Consider the following 19,877-nt stretch of genomic DNA (forward strand, 5'->3'; position numbering starts at 1 on the left):
ATATTTATTTATTTTATTTGGCTGCACCGGGTCTTAGTTTCGGCACTCAGAATAGTTAATCTTCATTGCGTCGAGCAGGATCTTTAGGTGGCATTCAAACTCAGTTGCAGCATGTGGGATCGAGTTTCCTGACCAGGGATTGAACCCAGGCTCCCTGCTTTGGGAACTCGGAGTCTTAGCCACCAGATCACCAAGGAAGCTCCTCCTTCTCCACTTTCTGAATTTCCCTAAGCCAGGCCCTAGTAGTTCTTGGTGGATTAGGCAAATGTAGGCAAGTAACACATGATCATCTTTCCTGGGACTCCAGAATCTGTATCATTTGGGGCCTCAGAGATCACCCCTCGTGTTTCAGATGCCTTGGGACCTTTTTTGTCAAAATGAGATTCAATGTATTACTGGATCCTGATTACTTTTTCTAATGCACCGTGAGAAACATCTTAAGGACAACTGGCAAAGTTTTCACATGGACTTGTTTTTTTATTAGGCATGATGATGGTGTTGTGGCTATATCTAAGGACACTTTTTTTAAAAGGAGATGCATCCTGGATATCTGGGGTGAACTATCTGCAACTTATTCTGACATTGCCACATGTTAAAATGATTGATTCTGGCTAGTGGGCATATATTGGAGAAGGCAATGGCACCCCACTCCAGTACTCTTGCCTGGAAAGTCCCATGGATGGAGGAGCCTGGTGGGCTGCAGTCCATGGGGTTGCGAAGAGTCGGACACGACTGAGCGACTTCCCTTTCACTATTCACTTTCATGCGCTGGAGAAGAAAATGGCAACCCACTCCAGTGTTCTTGCCTGGAGAATCCCAGGGACGGGGGAGCCTGGTGGGCTGCCATCTATGGGATCTCACAGAGTCGGACACGACTGAAGCGACTTAGCAGCAGCAGCAGCAGCAGTGGGCATATATGGCTTCCCTGTACCTCAGCTGGTAAAGAATCTGCCTGCAATGCAGAAGACCTGTGTTCAGGCCCTGGGACAGGAAGATCCCCTAGAGAAGGAGATGGCAACCCACTCCAGTATTCTTGCCTGGAGAATCCCGCGGACAGAAGAGCCTGGCGGGCTAGTCCACGGGGCCCCAAAGAGTCAGACAGGACTGAGTGACTAAGCACAGCACAGCAAAGTAAGCTTATGGGTATTCACTATCAATCTTTCACCTTTTTTATGTTTAAAAATTTTTTACAATAAAAATATTGAAGCAGCAAGCAAGGTCCAAGTTCCATTTCTTCTACGAGAGGATCTGTTCACAGTCCGAGTCTCCCTTTGGCCTGGGAGGTCTCAGTGGCCACAGCCAGGGGCCGGCTCAACGAGGGCTCAGGGCCGGCAGCTTCCTCTGGCCTGGAATTAATGCCCTCACCAGATGTTCCACTAACTGCCAACCAGGACTAAATACTGGCTGTGCTGGGAACCTGCCTATTACCCATCCAGCAAGAACACAGGAAAACAGCACCCGGGGCTGTGGGACATGCTCCTCCTATGCTTGGGGGAAAAGCTTGGAGAAGGGACAGAGAGAGTCTCTCGTCACCTTTAATTGCATCCTTCTCTGCTTTAAGGAAGTTAGAACAGAGAAGATGCACATGGGAAACCAACAATATGAGGTCAGCCGGTGCCAGCCAAAGGCCATGTGAACTGCGCTCCCTGAGGCTGGGCTGGTGGGCAAAGAGCATGTGCCAGCTGAGCCCACTTAGGAGCTGTGTGACCTTGGATAGACCACTTTCCTCTTGGAGAGTCAGTTGACTCTGCTGCTAAATAGGAATGATGTGTGCATGTGCACACGCTGTCATGTCTGACTCTTTGTGACCCCATGGGCTGTAGCCCCCAGGCTCCTCTGCCCATGGGGATTCTTCAGGCAAGAATACTAGAGTGCATTGCCATGCTCTCCTCCAGGAGATCTTCCCAACCCAGGGATCAAACCCAGGTCTCCCACATTACAGGTGGATTCTTTACCGTCTGAGCCACCAGGGAAGCCCAGGAATACTGGAATGGGTAGCTTATCCAGGGGAACTTCCCCACCCAGGAATTGAACCAGGGTCTCCTGCATTGCAGGCAGATTATTTACCAGCTGAGCTACCAGGGAAGCCCTCTTTACCACTAGAGCCACCCAAAAAGGAATGATAATACCTGCCTAATGGTCACTCAAAGGACCCAGTGAGAAGGGGAAGTTCCTTTGTAAAGTGCTGTAACACATAATGAGAATCCCCATTCTTTCGTTAAGGTTCAGCAGATACCAAGACTATTAAGTGCCTACACCTGACCGGGAAATGCCACAATTTTTCTTTAAATTGACTGACTTTTCTTACTAAGATAAATACGGTCCTGACCTAACCTAATCTACATCTATGAAATCATAAATCTGAAGTACTAATTATTTTCTTTAATACACATTACACCTAATACACACATATTAAATTTTAAAATGTCCCCCCCAGAAGCACCTAAAATCACTGTGGGCCACCAGCACTAAGGAGCTGGTGCTGTTCCAGTCCCCTTCTCTTATTTGGCAGATGGGCATCTGAGGCCCAGAGAGAAGCAGTCACTCCCACAAGGTCACACAGCACATTAGCCTTCGGTTAGCAGCTGTGACCCAGACTCCTAAGGCCAGTGCTCTCTCCACGGCAAGCTGCCTTTTCCCATCGGGAACAAAGAATTCTCACACCCTAGCACATCCTCTCCTAAAAGAAAAATTTTTAAAAACCTGTTTCTGAAGGACAGTGATGTTTCTGAAGGCTCCATTTCTCCCTTCCTGTCGCTCCAGAGAGCCTACAGCCTGAAGAGGACTGGGCACCTGGGCCACTTCAGGGCTGCCCCTGCCCTTTCCACAGAGTGGGGCAGTCAACCCATCTCCCTGAGGAGCCCAGGGTCCCTGCCCCAGAAAGTCGGTCCCCACTCCAGTGCCCTTTCTCCTCTAGCAGCATCTTAGGGAGACTCTGACAGACCCTGTATGCCTGCATGCACGTGTGCATGCTAAGTTGTTTCAGTCGTGTCTGACTCTCTGCGACCCTATGGACTGTAGCCCACCAGGCTCCTCTGTCCATGGGATTCTCCAGGCAAGAATACTGGAATGGATTGCCATGCCTCCTCCAGGGGATCTTCCCGACCCAGGGATCGAACCCACGTCTCTTACACTAGCAGGCAGGTTCTTTACTACTAGCGCCACTTGGGAAGCCCCCAAGTATTTCCTGTATGCTTAGGAAATGTTAAATGAGTAACTAAAGGATAGAACCAAAGAACAAACAACTCATCCCCAAACAGCCCACCTCCCTTAAAAGTGTTCTCCTAAGGACAAATACCTGGGCAGGAAGGCATCGAGAAGTTTGCCAGAAGAGAGAGAGTAAGGCTTTGCATTTACTTGCAAGTTCCCTAACCTCTCTGAGCCTCTCTTTACCTCAGTGTAGAGTGGGGCAATAAGCCTAAAACTTCTCTCAGGGTTGCTGGAGGATTAAAGGAAAGAATGTCTAAGAAAGAGCACAGTCTAGCACATAGGAAGGGCTCATTCATTGTTAGCTTTTAAAAGACTAGAGTCTTTCCTGGCAATCCAGGGGTTAAGACTCCTCACTTCCACTGCAGGGGGCACGGGTTCAATCCCTGGTCAGGGAACTTAAGATCCCACATGCCCAGTTAAAAGGTAAGTTAATACTAGAAATGTAATTTACTATATGACAAATATAATTAACACTACTGTATGTCATACATGAAACTTTTTAAAGAGTAAATCCTAAGCATTCTCATCATGAGGAAAAATTTTTCTTTTCTATTTCTTTAATTTTATATCTATTGATATATCAGATGACGGTAACTAAAGTTACTGTGATAATCATTTCATGATTTAATTCAAACCATCATCAAATCATTATGTACACCTTAAACATATACAGCTGGAATAAAAATTAAAAAGACAAAAGAGGAAGCACAAGGCACAACCAGATTAGACAGAGGGCAGACAAGGGAGGTTTTCTAATTGCAAAGGGAAAGCTTAATTCTAAGTAAGGTGAGTAAAGGAGACTGCAGTGGAAAAGGAAGACAAAAACAGGGCCGCTCCTGTCTCAGGACTGTGGGCCCCTGAACAACTCCTGTCCTCCTCTTCTTTCTGCTCTGATGCTAAGCCCACCTCCTCTCCAGGATGGAAAGTCAAGTGGCTGCTTCCGCCCAGAACCCAAGCCTCCACTGCTGACTAAGCTTCCCCATAAGCCTCCCCATCAGCCGGAGCCTCCTGGGAGCTGCCGGCCGGCTCCACCCCAATCACAGAACGTCTGCCGCTGTCCTGAGCACACTGCTAGGACGCAGTGAGTGCCAGCCTCTCAAGGGACAGGGACATGACTGCAACATCTGTCCCCCGACCCAGCATAGCGTCAGGCAAATAGAGCTCCCTCGTCAAAGGCTGAAGAGAACCAGGTCAGCGGCAGGTACAGAGTTCCCGCTGCCTGAGTTCTTTCTAGCTCTGCAGAGGCCAGTCTGTGACAGGTCACACATCAGGCCTCTGCAGCAGGTGCAGCAGCACGCCCGTTTACAGGGGAGGACACCAACAATGCCAGCGAGAGAAGCTGTCACTGGGGTGAAATCACGAAGCAGTTCCTATTGTCCCCTCTGAATGCAGGTATTCGAACCAGAGGCACTTTCTGTGTGGTCTGGTCTCAGTTCCCTCTGCTCCGGAAGGAAGGTGTTGCTACACCAGGGGCTCTCCATGGCCCTTCGAAGTTCGCCCAACTGGAACTCCACCACATCCTAAATGCCCCAAGGGGTGGGTGACACTCCTGTTCTGAGAGGTTGTAGGGGAACAGTGGGTGTTTCACAGCTCCGCTCGGCAAGCAGCTTAGATTTAACTATTTTCAGAATCTGGAAGTCCTTCCTGAGAGCTAACTTATACTCCCTTCCCATGCTTTAACTTCTTTCTATCAGGCTTTCCTCGCAGAGGAAAAACCCTTGAGAAATCAGCTGTAGAACACAGCCTTCGATCTGCTTGGGCAGAGACTTGAAAGGGGCGGGACCTGCGTGGAGCCGGGCCGCTTGAGAGGCGGGGCTTCGTAAGGGGCGGGGCCCCAGTGGGGTGGGACTATGGGCCTTCAACCTGGCCAGCCAGGCTCCTCCCCCCACCCCACCCCTTCTCCTCCGCATTCAGCACCTGCCGAAGGGAAAGGAATTTTCAAGGCCTTGCTCAACTGGGCCCCTCCCTAGCCAGGCAACCGGGTGAAGCAGAAAGCGCTTGCACTGGTTCTCTGGGCTGCCACAGCAAATTACCACAAAGGGCTTAGAACAACGGAAACGCACTCTCTCAAAATTCTGGAGGCCAGAACCGCACAATTGCACTCATCTCACATGCTAGTAAAGTAATGCTCAAAATTCTCCAAGTCTGGCTTCAGCAATACGTGAACCGTGACTTCATGATGCTCAAGCTGGTTTTCGAAAAGGCAGAGGAACCAGAAATCGAATTGCCAACATCCGCTGGATCATGGAAAAAGCAAGAGAGTTCCAGAAAAACATCTATTTCTGCTTTATTGACTATGCCAAAGCCTTTGACTGTGTGGATCACAAGAAACTGTGGAAAATTCTGAAAGAGATGGGAATACCAGACCACCTGACCTGCCTCTTGAGAAACCTGTATGCAGGTCAGGAAGCAACAGTTAGAACTGGACATGGAACAACAGACTGGTTCCAACTAGGAAAAGGAGTACGTCAGGCTGTACATTGTCACCATGCTTATTTAACTTATATGCAGAGTACATCATGAGAAACGCTGGACTGGAAGAAACACAAGCTGGAATCAAAGATTGCCAGGAGAAATACCAATAACCTCAGATATGCAGATGATACCACCCTTATGGCAGAAAGTGAAGAGGAACTAAAAAGCCTCTTGGTGAAAGTGAAAGAGGAGTGAAAAAGTTGGCTTAAAGCTCAACATTCAGAAAACAAAGATCATGGCATCCGGTCCCATCACTTCATGGGAAATAGATGGGGAAACAGTGGAAACAGTGTCAGACTTTATTTTTGGGGGCTCCAAAATCACTGCAGATGGTGACTGCAGCCATGAAATTAAAAGACGCTTACTCCTTGGGAGAAAAGTTATGACCAACCTAGATAGCATATTCAAAAGCAGAGACATTACTTTGCCGACTAAGGTCCATCTAGTCAAGGCTATGGTTTTTCCAGTAGTCATGTATGGATGTGAGAGTTGGACTGTGAAGAAAGCTGAGAGCCGAAGAATTGATGCTTTTGAACTGTGGTGCTGGAGAAGACTCTTGAGAGTCCCTTGGACTGCAAGGAGATCCAACCAGTCCATTCTGAAGGAGATCAGCCCTGGGATTTCTTTGGAAGGAATGATGCTAAAGCTGAAACTCCAGTACTTTGGCCACCTCATGCGAAGAGTTGACTCATTGGAAAAGACTTTGATGCTGGGAGGGATTGGGGGCAGGAGGAGAAGGGGACGACAGAGGATGAGACGGCTGGATGGCATCACTGACTGTGAGTCTGAGTGAACTCCGGGAGTTGGTGATGGACAGGGAGGCCTGGCATGCTGCGATTCATGGGGTCGCAAAGAGTCGGACATGACTGAGCGACTGAACTGAACTGAACTGCACTGAAGCCTGAAACCAAGGTGGGGCAGGGCCATGCCTCCTCCAGAGGGCCCAGGGGAATATCCTCTCTCACCTCTTCCAGCTTCTGCAGGTGACTTCTGATTCACACGGCTTTCCCCTCGGCATGTCTGTCTTCTCTTCTGCCTCAAAGCTCCCTCTGCCTTTCTCTTACAAGGATGCTTGTCATTTCAGTTTAAGCCATGTTCTGTCAATCCAGAGTGACTTCATCACAAGATTCTGAGCCCAATTATATCTACAAAGACCCTTTTCCCGAATAAGGCCACATTCACAAGTTCTGCAGCATGAACATATCTTTTATGTTGTTGTTGGGGATGCGGGGGAGGGAACCATTCAACCCAATACAGAGCTCATGGTCAGAGTCAGAAGTCAAGTCCTCATCCTTCCACTAACTGGGCCATTACAGTGACCCCAAGCAGGTTCATCACAGCCATCTGAAGCTCTGCTTCCCTCCTTGCTGCACCTCCCCTGTAGGGTCATTACTTTAGGTCACTGACACTCAGTAGATCATAGTCAGCCTTCCAACACAATGCTAACAGATCAGCTGTTCTCAAACTGGAGACATAATTGAAGGGGAGAAATGATCACAGCTCACCCTCTAAGTGTGTGAATCCCTGACTCAAGAAACTTCAAGTCTGGTTCTATAGAAATGTCTTCAAGTTACAAAGTTAACTACAGAGAAGCGTTGCCTTTAAAGCAGATAAAGGGATGTTGTAAAGATAACGAAAGGAATACAGAATTCTAGAACTATGGATACCCACCCACAACCAGATACATCTAGATCCCCAGAGAAGCCCAGCCTCCACAGTCACCCAAATGCCAAGGCTGGTAGTCTCTACATACCTCCACCAGCCCCGACTGGGTGCTGCCAACACCCCTCACATCCCCGACTTGTCCACGCCCACCTAGCATGCTCCCTCCACTTCCAGGACAGCTCCCTCCCAGCGAGCTTCCCTCAAACAGGCATACTGACTTCCCCAGCCCACACACTGTCCAGATGGTCAGCAAGATTGGGATAACGTTCAGCAAATCAATCAGGATTCAGCTAGTGAGAAAGTCGGCTTGGAAAGCAGGCCACTCCACCAGAATTCCCTCACAGACACCGCCATGAGTGGTTTTATTCCAGCAGCTCCTTAGAATCACCTGGGGAAGTTTAAAAATTATAGGTGCTTGGGCCCCAACCCAGACCCATGGAATCAGATGTGAAAATGGATCTTAGATACATGTGCTTGTGAAATCCATGAGACGGGAGGCCTCACAGATCCAGTGGCCTAGAAGGTCCTGTCTTTCGACCTCAGGAAGTGACCCAATCTCTAAATTCGTGCCAGCCTCGGAAGCCAGCACCCCGCTCCACCACAGCAGGGTATTTGGCCCCGGTCTGTGATGGGTCAGGCTGGAGGCTGCCCTCTGCCCACCACCAAGCACAATGGGCCCTTCTCTGGGCCCAGTGCCCAGCTCTCAGTGGATGCACAGGAACTGACCGCAGCCCCCTGCACTGAACCCAGTATAGCCCATCTTCCGGTAGGGATGGCAAACAGCAACGGGGAGCCCTGACTTGTCCAAGGCCACCTGCCACATCTGGGAGGGGCTTTCCCGCAGGAAGGGGAGGGCTCTGAGAATGACCGGGCCAAGGCTGTTCTCCTTCTACCCTCTGGGCAAATATTTACTTCCCCGCAGACTAAGATGCAAATATCTCCATTAACGAGAAAGTCTCCTTTGGAAAGAATTAAACAAAACAAAACAGGTACAATTTTCACAGTGAAACAGCTCTGGTCTCAGGGATGGAGGCAAACAGTGGGTTGTGTCAGTCATGTCTCCCTCTAGGCCTCAGTCCCCTCAGCTGTAAAAGGGGACGAGTGTCCAGCTTACAGCGTTGTTCTGAGAACCCAGAGAAGTGAAGTGCAAGTTCAGTGATGTAAGTGCAAAGTGGAGGCTCCTCCCACCCTCCAGCCTCTCTGCCAACACCCAACAAGCTGCCACCTGGCTCCCACCCAATGATGCCACTTCTCCCGGCATCCACGCTGATGCTTATTACACAAGACACCCTGCTAAGAGCTCTGGAAGCATTGCCCACCCAAGCCTGGTTCTGTTCAAGGTACAAGGGTTACCTCATTTCCACAGACAAGAAACTGAGGCACAGAGTTGCTCGTGACTTGTCCACGGTCACTCAGTCAATCAGACCTGCTCCCCACCCATCAAACAAGAAGCGCTCATTCTCCTAACTAGTTGCCTAGTAGAGCTGGGCCTCCAGGCCTAGTTCCCCCAGTGGCTGTTTCTGACCTCAACAACCAGGCCCAAGAAACATCCAGTTCTGCAGTGACCCACCCTCCCCTCCGGAAGCTTATCTCCACTCCTTTCAGCCTGGCCTCTGCGCCCCTCCAGCCCAGCTCCCACCTCCTGGAAGTGTCCCCAGGGCTCCTCTGCAGTCACAGCCAGACAGTCGGCAGAAAACCACACACCAGCTCCAGCTGGCCACTGCGGCCTGATTTCAGTTTCCATCTCCCTCGTGGGCTGACCTCTTCATCTTCTCTTCTCCTAATCTGCTCCTTGGTCTCCTCCTCCTGGCCTAGGCAAGAAGGCCCAGACTGGAGCTGAACAGTGCCCCTGTTGACATCATCTGTCTGACATTCTCTGGCAAGCGCAGACCCTGCCTCTAGGCTCCCAGAAGTGCTTTTCCCATCCCCTCTTCTCTCATCTGGGTGTTCTCAGCGCCTTCTAGTTAGGCTAGACTCGCATGCTCAGCATATGGCACAGAGCCTCTACTGGTGCACCATTAAAGCCAGGAAGTAAAGAGTAGGAAGGGCCCAGCTCCTAGAAGAAGCCACATGTTCTCCCAAGGGGTCAGACTTTTCCACCCGAGGGCAAAGCCACAGCCATCTGCTCTAAGCAGGCAGAGCATCTTCAGCAGAAAGTAACTTCCTCTGATAAGACAAGTTCCAGAAGTTATCAATCTAATGTCCCAGTTCCCTTGAGCTCTGTAAGGCTCCCCAGGTAAGTCTCCATCACCTCCATGGACCAGGCCTACAGTGAGCTGGGAGCTTCCACATCTCTCATCTTGCGGGATCCTCCCCACAGCATCCATAGATGAGTCATCCAGCAGGCTCAGGGAGTCCGCTCTTTACTCAGAGTCACAGCAGAACCAGCACTTGATCCATGTCTCCAGATGGCACTGCCATCAAGTCCTGACAATGAAACCGCCCCCTAGGTCACTCAGACCCCAGACTCCTCATATGACCAGACTCCCACCAGTCTCTCCTTCCATAATTTGGTCCTCTTAGGCTTTCCTCATTGGAGAAGGAAATGGCAACCCACTCCAGTGTTCTTGCCTGGAGAATCCCGGGGACGGGGGGAGCCTGGTGGGCTGCCATCTATGGCGTCGCACAGAGTCGGACACGACTGAAGCGACTTAGCAGCAGCAGCAGGCTTCCTCACGGAGAAGGCAATGGCACCCCACTCCAGTATTCTCACCCGGAAAATCCCATGGACAGAGTAGCCTGGTGGGCTGCAGTCCAGGGGGTCGCGAAGAGTCGGACACGACTGAGCGACTTCACTTTCACTTTCCACTTTCACGCATTGGAGAAGGAAATGGCAGCCCACTCCAGTGTTCTTGCCTGGAGAATCCCGGGGACGGGGGGAGCCTGGTGGGCTGCTGTCTATGGGGTCGCACAGAGTCGGACACGACTGAAGCGACTTAGCAGCAGCAGCAGCAGCAGCAGCAGCAGCAGCAGCAGCAGCAGCAGCAGCAGCAGGCTTCCTCATGTGCTGCAACCATCCTTGCCTACCTTAGGGCCTGTGCACTTACTGTTCTCTCCATCTGAGATGTTCTCTACCGGCCTTTTGTGTGGCTGGCTCCTTCTCAGTCTTTGCATGCATGCTCAGTTGCTCAGTTGTGTCCGATTCTTTGCGACCCTATGGACTGTAGCCCGCCAGGCTCCTCTGTTCATGTGATTTTCCAGGCAAGAATACTGGAGTGGGTTGCCGTTTTCTCCTGCAGGGGATCTTCCCAACTCATGGACCAAAACCACAACTTCTGCATCTCCTGCATTGGCAGGCTGATTCTTTACCACTGAACCACCTGGGAAGCCTCTCAGTCTTTGAGCTCCTCATAAAGTCTTTCCCTGACCACCCCATTTAAAGTAAGAATTTCCACCTTTCCCCGCTTCCTCCCTAATTTGCTCCTTAACACCTATCGCAGCTATGTGTATTTAGTGGTTTGTCTGTCTTCCAGACAAGTCTATCTTGTTCACAGTTGTTTCCTGGTTAACTATCACTGTGCCTGGTATGCCCAGTAGGCATTAAATAACTATTTTGTTGACTGAATAAGCAAACAAATGGTCCCCACCCTGGAGGGAATGGTGTGTCAAGACTGAACTCTCCTGCCTTCCATGAAGACGTCGATTCCAACCCACTCACATCCAGAGGTGCGCTCTGGGAAAAGTCTGTCTTTTCAATCCCCCATGCCCAGGCTTACCCAGAAGACATCTTTCCCCTGTATTTGGAGTCGGCTACTACAAAAATTTCATTATCAGCCCCTAGTCTGGTTGACTCTGAGTCCTACCCCAGGTCGGCATTGTGAGCCACCCAGAGAGAAGAGGCACTGGGCAGGGGGAAGGAGAAGGGCAGACTGTTACTTACTCCTGCTTCTCAAGAACAACCAACCGAAGGTAGCAGTGAGCTCCCAACCCAGTCCTACAGCATAAAACAACCCTTCTCTTACAGGAAAAGGCGGGTTTACCCACAGAAGCCTTGACTAAGCACAAAGAAACCTTCTTGGGGCCTTACTTGCTCATCTGGAAAATGAGAGCATTAGAAAATTCTCCAAACCCCTTCAGGGGCAGCCTTCTGGATTCTCTGGATTGTAAAGGTCCTGTGGCCCGGCTAGGGGAGGGACCTCCCTGGGCCTGAGGCCTGAGCCCAGCCCCAGGCCGTCTCTGGGCCCATGAGGCACCGTGACCACCTCCACTACTTAGGCTGCCTCATTTTCTTGAGTTTCACTATTTTCTCTTTGAAATGCTTGCCTAGAACAAGAAGGAAATAGAACTTCCCAATCAATCAAACACAGTAAAAAAAAAAATTAAATATGTACATATAGGTACAAGGAAGGGACTTCCCAAGTGGTGCTAGTGGTTAAGAACCTGACTGCCAATGCAGGAAACGTAAGAGACGGGGGTTCGATCCCTGGGTTGGGAAGATCCCCTGGAGGAGGTCATGGCAACGCACTCCAGTATTCTTGCCTGGAGAATCCCACGGACGGAGGAGTCTGGCAGGCTACAGTCCCTGGGGTTGCAAAGAGTCAGACACAACTGAAGTCACTTAGCACGCACGCACAAATGTGTAATGAGATGTCCAAATGAGTATTTACCCCAATAATGGTTCTTTTACTGATAGCATTGAAAGTGACTTTTATTTTCATCTCTGTGCTTACCTGAATTGGTTGGAATTCTTTTTCAACTATGTGCCACATATTATTTTCGCACAAACAAAGCTCTTTTCAAAACTTAAAAATTCCTGCTGTGCTCAAGAGGGAGGCCAGTTACCTAGCTCCTTCCAGAAATGCTGTTGTCCACTTATACCTGGAGCCCTGACAAGTGGAAGGCCACTGGGGGATGGGGGAGGGGGATACCATTGCTGGTAAAGGTCACGGTGACCCCATGAAGAAACTGAAGTCAGGTGGCTAAGTCCTGGTCTGGGTCTGTCATTAACTTGCTGTGGGGTCTCCGATCTTTGCTTCTCCTCTCCAGGCCTGTTTCCTTCTCAGTAAAATGAAAAGTTCACACTAGAGGTGCCTTCAAGGGCCCTTCTAATTGAAGAATAGAAAGGAAGGCAGGGAAAGAATGGCTAACTCTTAAGTAGCTGGTGTAGTGTTTATCGTGTGGCAGGCATTGCTCTAAGCCCTTCCAGTAATTAATCCATTTAAGGGTCTCAGCGACTCTCAGGTAGGTTCTAGTGTCACCTGTTTTTCAGATAAGACGACTGAGGCAGATGGAAGTTAATGCCTATGTCACTCAACCTGTAAGTGTCAGAGTCCGGATTTGAACCCAGATAGCTTGGTACAGAGTCCACACTCTTAACCATTAAACTTTGGGTAACAAGAACTATGGTAATGAGGCCCATCCTTGAAGGGACAAGAAAGACTTAATATTGCCTCCGGCATTTATAACCTCCACCACCTGTCCGCACCCACTTCCTTCCCAATTATAGACACCGCTCAGCCCTGACACCCTTACCCAACCGAAAACCCTACCTCATTGTAAGGCGATAGGCTTGGTGCTTTCTAGACAGCCAGTGTCTCCATGATCAGTCCAGCCCACTTTGCAAATTCAAAGCGTCAGCAAACTTGACCATTGCTGGCTACACACCCAGTTTGGCCTCTGATCCGGGCGCCCATATCGCCAATCCCTGCTTCCGAGGTATAGGTCGGGACTCAGCCACCCCAATGCAACAAGCCTTTCCTGAGCACCTACTGTGTGCCCGGCCCTGAGACCGGAAGAGGACATGAAAGAGCTACTCCCCTGACCTCCAGAAGCCCACAGTCCAGCGAGAAAAAAGTCATGTAAACAGATCTCTAGGATACCCTGTGGTCGGTGCTATAATTAGAGGTGTGTCCCCAGTGGGCTGAGGGCACATGTGTCAGAATGATTCACCCGTGCAGTGGGAAGAGGAGGCTCCAAGAGCCTGTGGATGAGCTCATTTCTCACTGAACTGGAAACGAGGACACCTGAAGGCTAGTGCCAGCTGTGCTGAGTGACCTTGAGACATGCCCTGTCGGAGCCCTGGGGTCACCCTCTAAAAAAAATGAGAGGGCCCCCAAGCATGGCAAAAGAGATCTCATAAGTGGTTCAAGGTCATGTTCATATTGACTCACAGACTAAGAGAAGTTTTTGGTGCTCATTTTCCTTCTGATCCTTCCAATTTCATCATGGAGCAAATCTTGGCTTTGGTGTCAGTTTGTCTTTACACCTCTCAAGACATCTGCCAACCTGCCTTTGGGACAACCCAGGCAAGCCTCAGGTTCGCAGCCTCCAGCACCCACAGTCTCTAGCTAGGATTTCACAATGTGATTTTGCTCCCTGCACTGTATTTACTATCACTGTTACCAGCTATTTTCGATGAGGAATTTTGGTTCCCCATTGTGTGTGTGTGTGTGTGCGTGCACTCAGTCGTATCTGACTCTTGTGACCCCGTGGATTGTAGCCCGTCAGGTTCCTCAGTCCATTGACTTTTCCAGCAAGAATACCGGAGTGGGTTGCCACGTAGTCCGCCAAGGGATCTTCCTGACTTGGGGCTTAAACCCGAGTCTCTTGTTTCTCTTTCATTGGCAGGCAGAATTTTTACCACTGTACCACTTAGGAAGCCTTCCCCATTGGAAGTAGTGATATAAAGCCTCCTTTAAAAAATAAATTTAAGTGTAGGGAATTCCCTGGCAGTCCAGTGGTTAGAACTCCATGCTTTCACTGCCAAGGGCACAAGTTCACTCCATGGTTGGGGTACTAAGATCCTGCAAGTCACATGGGAAATAAATGTAAGTTTAAAAAGTGAATCAGTTTAAAGTAATATAATATTACACATAAATAATTTATAATACTTATAGCTTCTAGTATGGCTGTTTTAACAACATTAATCAAAAGTTTTAATGCACGTACAAAAACAGGCAAAGCTTTTCTGTGTTATTAGGCATCCCAATAGTGATTACTACTGGTGAGGGGTGGTAGCAACTGGCAGTGGACACAAGGTGGGTTTCTGGTTCTGCTGACAGTTCTGTTGGTTGACCTGGGGGCTGATTATACAGTGATGTTCACTTTGTAAAAATTCACTAAGTTGTATACACTTAAGATGAGTGCATTCCCATATGTATATTATGTATTCATATAGCCTTTAACCCAGCAATTCCACCTCTAGAAATCACCCTGCAGACATACACACACATGTGTAAAATGGCACATTCAAAAATGCACTATTTGCAGTAATCAAAGATTTAGTCCTGAGTCCCCAAGCTGGAGACAGATGAAATATATTTTGGCATAGCCCGCAGTGAATTCTGGGCTTCCCAGACAGCATTAGTGGTAAAGAATCTGTCTGCCAATGCAGGAGACAAAAGAGATGTGGGTTCGATCCCTGGGTCGGGAAGATCCCCTGGAGGAGGGCATGGCAGCCCACTCCAGTATTCATGCCTGGAGAATCCCATGGACAGAGGAGCCTGGCAGTCTACAGTCCATGGGGTCACAAAGAGTCGGACACAAACTGAAGCGACTTAGCACGCATCCACAGTAAATTCTACATAGCCATCAAACAGAATGAGGCAGCCCCTATCAGAGCTCCAAAATTTACACGGATTTAAATTTAAGTGAAAAGGTAAGGACAGAACTGTGTATAGTATGCTACTTTATGTGTGTGTGTGTTCAGTCGTGTCTGACTCTTTGCAACTCCAAGGACTGAAGCCCGCCAAGCTCCTCTGTCCGTGGGATTTCCCAGGCAAGAATACTGGAGCGGGTTGCCATTTCCTTCTCCTCGGGATCTTCCTGACCCAGGTATTGAACCCATGTCTATCAAGTCTCCTGCATTGCCAGTCAGGTTCTTTACCACTAGGGCCCCCTGGGAAGCCCAGAATGCTATTTTATGCAGGGGTGGGGGAAGGGTATATAACACATGAACATGTTTGTGCCTGGGATAGTGTCTCAGAGAAGAATCACAAGAAACTCCTAACAGAGACTTCCCTGGCAGTCCAGTGGTTAAGATTCCATGCTTCCAATACAGGGGGCATGGTCTGATCTCTGGTTGGGGAACTAAGATCCCACATGCCACAAGACAAGGCCAAAAAAAAAAAAAGGAAGGCTAAAGAAACTCACTAAAGTTATGGACAGGGCATACCAGAGAGGGACTGGAGGAAGGCTTATAACTGATGATTACTCTTTCATACGTTTAAATTTTGTACAATGTCCTTGTATTTCCTATTTGATAATAAGTTTTAAAGCATAAAGTCCTACGGAAGGTGCATAGCTATGGTAAACCTTTTAGCTCCTTAGATAACTGAGATGAAAATGCCAGCTCCTTGGGCTTACAAAGCAAGTAACCCTTGGCCCCACTGCTCCTCCCAAGGGATGGCACTGAGCTAATAAGCTTTCCTGTAATGGTTTCCAAATAACAAGAAACCCAGTCTAGGACAAATCACTTAAACTGGGCCTCCACCCTGAAGTCAAATTCTGGCACCTGAAGTTGCCCTGGCAGGTGGCTGGGTTCTTGGCATGCATAAGGAGATTATTAAGCACTAATACCTCCAGGGATGGGAAGTTGAAGATTTTTAAAGTCAGTCTCAGGTGGCTGAAAAGGGAGGATTCTGAGTTCTGAGTCCCACCCTGCTCCAGAAGGGACAGAGCAAGGGCCAGAGAGTGGGCTTTTCTTACGGCTGCAGGGACAGTGGCAAGCAGGGTCTTGAAAATTGAAGTTTCATTTTAACTGTGTGACTTTCTTTTTTATAGCACTTGGTTTGTCCACGTGTCACCTTCTCCCCACATGGCTAACCCTAAAAACAATCCAGTGAGGTGTGGGGCAGAATATCAGTTACCCATTTTGTAGATGGAAAAATGGAGATGCAAAGAAATTAGGAGACAAAGCTATGGTCTTTTCAGTAGTTAGGTATGGATGTGAGAGTTGGACCATAAAGAAGGCTGAGTGCCAAGGAATTGATGCTTTCGAATTGTGGTGTTGGAAGACTGTTGAGGGTCTCTTGGACATCAAGGAGATCAAACCAGTCAATCTTAAGGGAAATCAACCTTGAATATTCTTTGGAAGGACTGATGCTGAAGCTGAAGCTCCAATACTCTGGTCACCCGATGCAAACAGCCAATTCATTGGAAGACCCTGATGCTGGGAAAGATTGAAGGCAAAAGGAGAAGAGGGTAGCAGAGGATGAGACAGTTGGATGGCATCACTGATTCAATGGACATGAACTTGAGTGAACTCCAGGAGATGGTGAGGGGCAGGGAGGCCTGGTATGCTGCAGTCCATGGGGTCAAAAAGAGTCGGACACAACTTAGCGACTGACAGTGACAATGTTGAGAGAAGCAGTGAAGCCAAAAAAGTAACCCCCACCCTCTGACTCCTGGTCTTCTCCTATTTCCCCCTCTCCCCACCCATCAACTTTAGTCTTCTCCCTGCCAACTCTGACCTCCAGGGAAGGAGCTTCTGAGGCCAGACAAACAAGGAGCAGGCAAAAAAAATCCCAGAATCAGAATCAAGGGGCCCATGAGACCATCTAGCCCGGCAGTTTTTAACACTTATTATACACTTACCTGGGGAGGTTAAATAAGTTTAAATAAATATGTATGCCAGGGCCCAGGGATCTAGAGTGTTTTTAAAATTCTGAGTTGATTCTGGTGTAACTTTGAGAGAGAACCGCTGAGTGACAGCTCAGATCATCCCCATCCCAGTTTCACATAAAACCTGCCCCTGGGACTCCCCTGGTGGTCTAGTGGCTAAGACTCCACACTCCCAATGCAGGGGGCCCAGGTTTGATCCCTGACTGAGGAAATCCCACCTGCTGCAACTAAGAGTTTGTATGCTGCAACTAAAGTTCCCGCGTGCCACAACGAAGACCCAGCACAGCCAAAATAATGAATATTAAAAAACAAAACGAAACACTTCTGCCTCCCTGGACCATCCATCAGTGAGTCTGTGCTCCAGCCCCCGTACATACTGCTCATCACTCTTGCTCATTACATAGAGTCAGAGAACTGAACTGGGAGCTGGGTGAGTCAATTCACAGCTCTGAGGCCCCAAACAGGGAAGTGACTTGCCTAAGATCTCCCATTGAGTCAGTAACAGAACAAATCGAGACTCTGGATCCGGACACCAGGTAAGGTCACATCCACAGAGGGGTCACAAGGAAAGCCTGATGGCAGATCTCACAGTTCCCACCAGAAGAAAAGACTCAATGAAGGTTGAGAAAGAGACCAGAGTGTGCATGTGTTTGCAGGGGATGGGTGTCAGGTACCTGGGCAAGTCTGCCCTGTGGCATACTGGGGGCAGGGGAACTGTTCTAGAGTGGCAGGGCTGGCACTGCCCTGTAGAAAGAAGTCCTCATATCTAGGAGGGGGCCCAGCCCAGTCCGAAATCTCCATAGTGAAACCCAGACTACTGGGTCAGCTTACCAGGAGGGTCAGCTCCCCTGTCCATAATAACAATGGCTGGGATTTCTTGAGCTCTTTGCTGGTCCCTGTAGTAAGCAACGGATTTGACCTGTTTCAGTTAATCCCCACAACCATTCTGAAAGTTGAGTATCATCACTGTTTCTATTGGCACATGAGGAAACCATGGCCTCAGGAGACGAAGTAACTTCCCCACTATCACTCAGCTGGAAAGTGGTAGTGGCAGGATTTGAAGCTGGTTCATGTCCAACCACAACCATCCTGTCCCCCAACAGGAGAGAAGAGAAGGTAAAGCGCAGGGGCTTTTTAAAGATCTGAGCACCTAAAAGCAGCTGGAGATATCCTCAGACACTTCTGGTGGAGTCCGCCTGACCACACCTCCCACAAGGCATCCTCCTTCCACCCTAGAGGAACCAGCGGCACAGTGGGGAGGCATCCTGGGGGACGTCGGCAGGTATATAGTGGAACAGGATAAGGAGTCCAGGTCCCCCAACCCCAGACCACAAAGCCTGACCGCTGCTCCACAGAATGATGGGGAGGCGAACTCAGTAACACCCGGCAGGCGGGGCGGGAGCGGCCAAACGTGGTAACCACAGCCTACCGCACCAGGGCAGGCTGGTGGACTCCTAGAACCAAACTGCTGGTCAGGTGCACACAGGTGAGCCACGCGGAGCTCCTTCGCCGTAGCCCTTGCCAACGAGCTCTAAGGCTCCCCACCCGGCGGCTGAAATTCAGGCTAAGCTCGAGCAGCCAGAATTTCCTGGTTCCCAAGGAAAGTGGGACGAGAATCCAGTCGTCCGCTTCTGCCCCCTCCCTGGAGCAGACAAGTCTGCACCCAACCCAACCCCCATCCCCCCACCCCCCGGCGCATCGTGCGGGTGAACAAGGGAGTGCGTTCTCCCCCTCCCATCCCGGGGCCCGACTGGGGTCACTCACCCAGAACACTGTGGAGTAGATGACGAGCGAGAACTTGAGCCAGAGGTAGGAGAAGCGCGCGCAGTAGCGCACCTGCTCCGAGTCCCCGCGGGGCATCCTGGGGGGCTCCCGGGCTGGGTCCCTCGCTGCCAGCAGCCCCACCTGCGGCTGCCGGACCGGCTCCCGGCCCCGCCACCCGCGCTCGCTCGGGGACTGACACCGGCGAGCCGCAATCACAGCTCCGGCCCGGGACCGGCCAGCCCCAGCGGCCAATGGGCGCTCGGGGAGGGGGCGGGCCTGGGGCGGGGCGGAGGCCCTGGACCCAGAGGAGGCCAAGGCAGGGGCGGGGGCGAGGGTGGTGCGAACCAGGTCGCGGGCAGATCTAGAAGCGCCCGTGCTAAGGCGCGTTGGGGGGCGTGGGAGAGAGTGTGCAGGGCGTCGCTACGGAGAGAGCTAGTGCTTCATTCGGGGCACACAGAATGCCCGCTTTCTACTGCGGTCCAGAGGGAAGACCATGAGGAAAGGACAGGAATTTATGGCTTAAGGCGTTAAAAAATGTGCAATCAAGTGTGCAAGCCATGAATGGAATAAGGAAATGGAGTTGCTCAGTCTAAGCAGGGCGGGAGGGTCGCATCTGGGAAGGCGCCGCAGACCAGGGTAGGGCAGAGGGCCCTCATGGAAGGCCCCACAGTTCCTTTTGTAACAGTGGGAGGCTTTCCCCCAAGTCTCCGATCCTCTCCTTCACTGGGACTAGGTGAGGTAGCAACCCTGCCCCCATGGCCTCCTCCTCCGAGAAGCCCTCACCCACTAGCCCTAACTCAGGGGCCTCAGACCTTGCACACAGCCCAGGTCTGACCCAGCCTCTTTCCGCCCAGCCTTTCCTCTGTCTGGGGTCAAAGTCTGTCTTCCTGGCTGTGAGTCTGTCTCCCACGGCCCCTGCTTGACTCACTGCTGTTTTCCTTTCCCCGCAGGACGAGCTCAGCTGGGGACTTGGGAACCAGGCAATCCATGTTTGTAGCATTCAGGAATTAAATATGAGAGTTCAAGGCAGGGCTGGGTGTGGTCCCTGGTGGCGACTTCGGGAATGGCACTCTTGTCCCATTCCCGGGATCTGAATTCCCAAGCCTGCCAGAGACAGATAGAGACCGGCGGCCCAGCCCCCAGAGTTCTGCCGGTTTTACTCTAGAAGGAAGCAAGTAAGGTCTGGGTGGGGAGGGAAGCAA

At 50.4% G+C, this 19,877-nt stretch overlaps 1 protein-coding gene across 1 annotated transcript in view; it reads right to left on the reverse strand.

Annotated features, from left to right (window-relative positions):
* The window catches only part of TSPAN15 (tetraspanin 15), a 56,683-nt gene extending 37,871 nt beyond the window's left edge, over window positions 1–18,812 (reverse strand). The window contains exon 1 of the mRNA XM_052640676.1: window positions 18,676–18,812. Coding sequence (XP_052496636.1) covers window positions 18,676–18,771 — 96 coding nt within the window. The 5' untranslated portion in view covers window positions 18,772–18,812. The remainder of the gene's footprint in view (window positions 1–18,675) is intronic.
* Window positions 18,813–19,877: the final 1,065 nt, after the last annotated feature.

Source organism: Budorcas taxicolor, chromosome 5 (genome assembly GCF_023091745.1).
Source record: "Budorcas taxicolor isolate Tak-1 chromosome 5, Takin1.1, whole genome shotgun sequence".
In the NCBI taxonomy this organism is placed as follows: Eukaryota; Metazoa; Chordata; class Mammalia; order Artiodactyla; family Bovidae; genus Budorcas; species Budorcas taxicolor.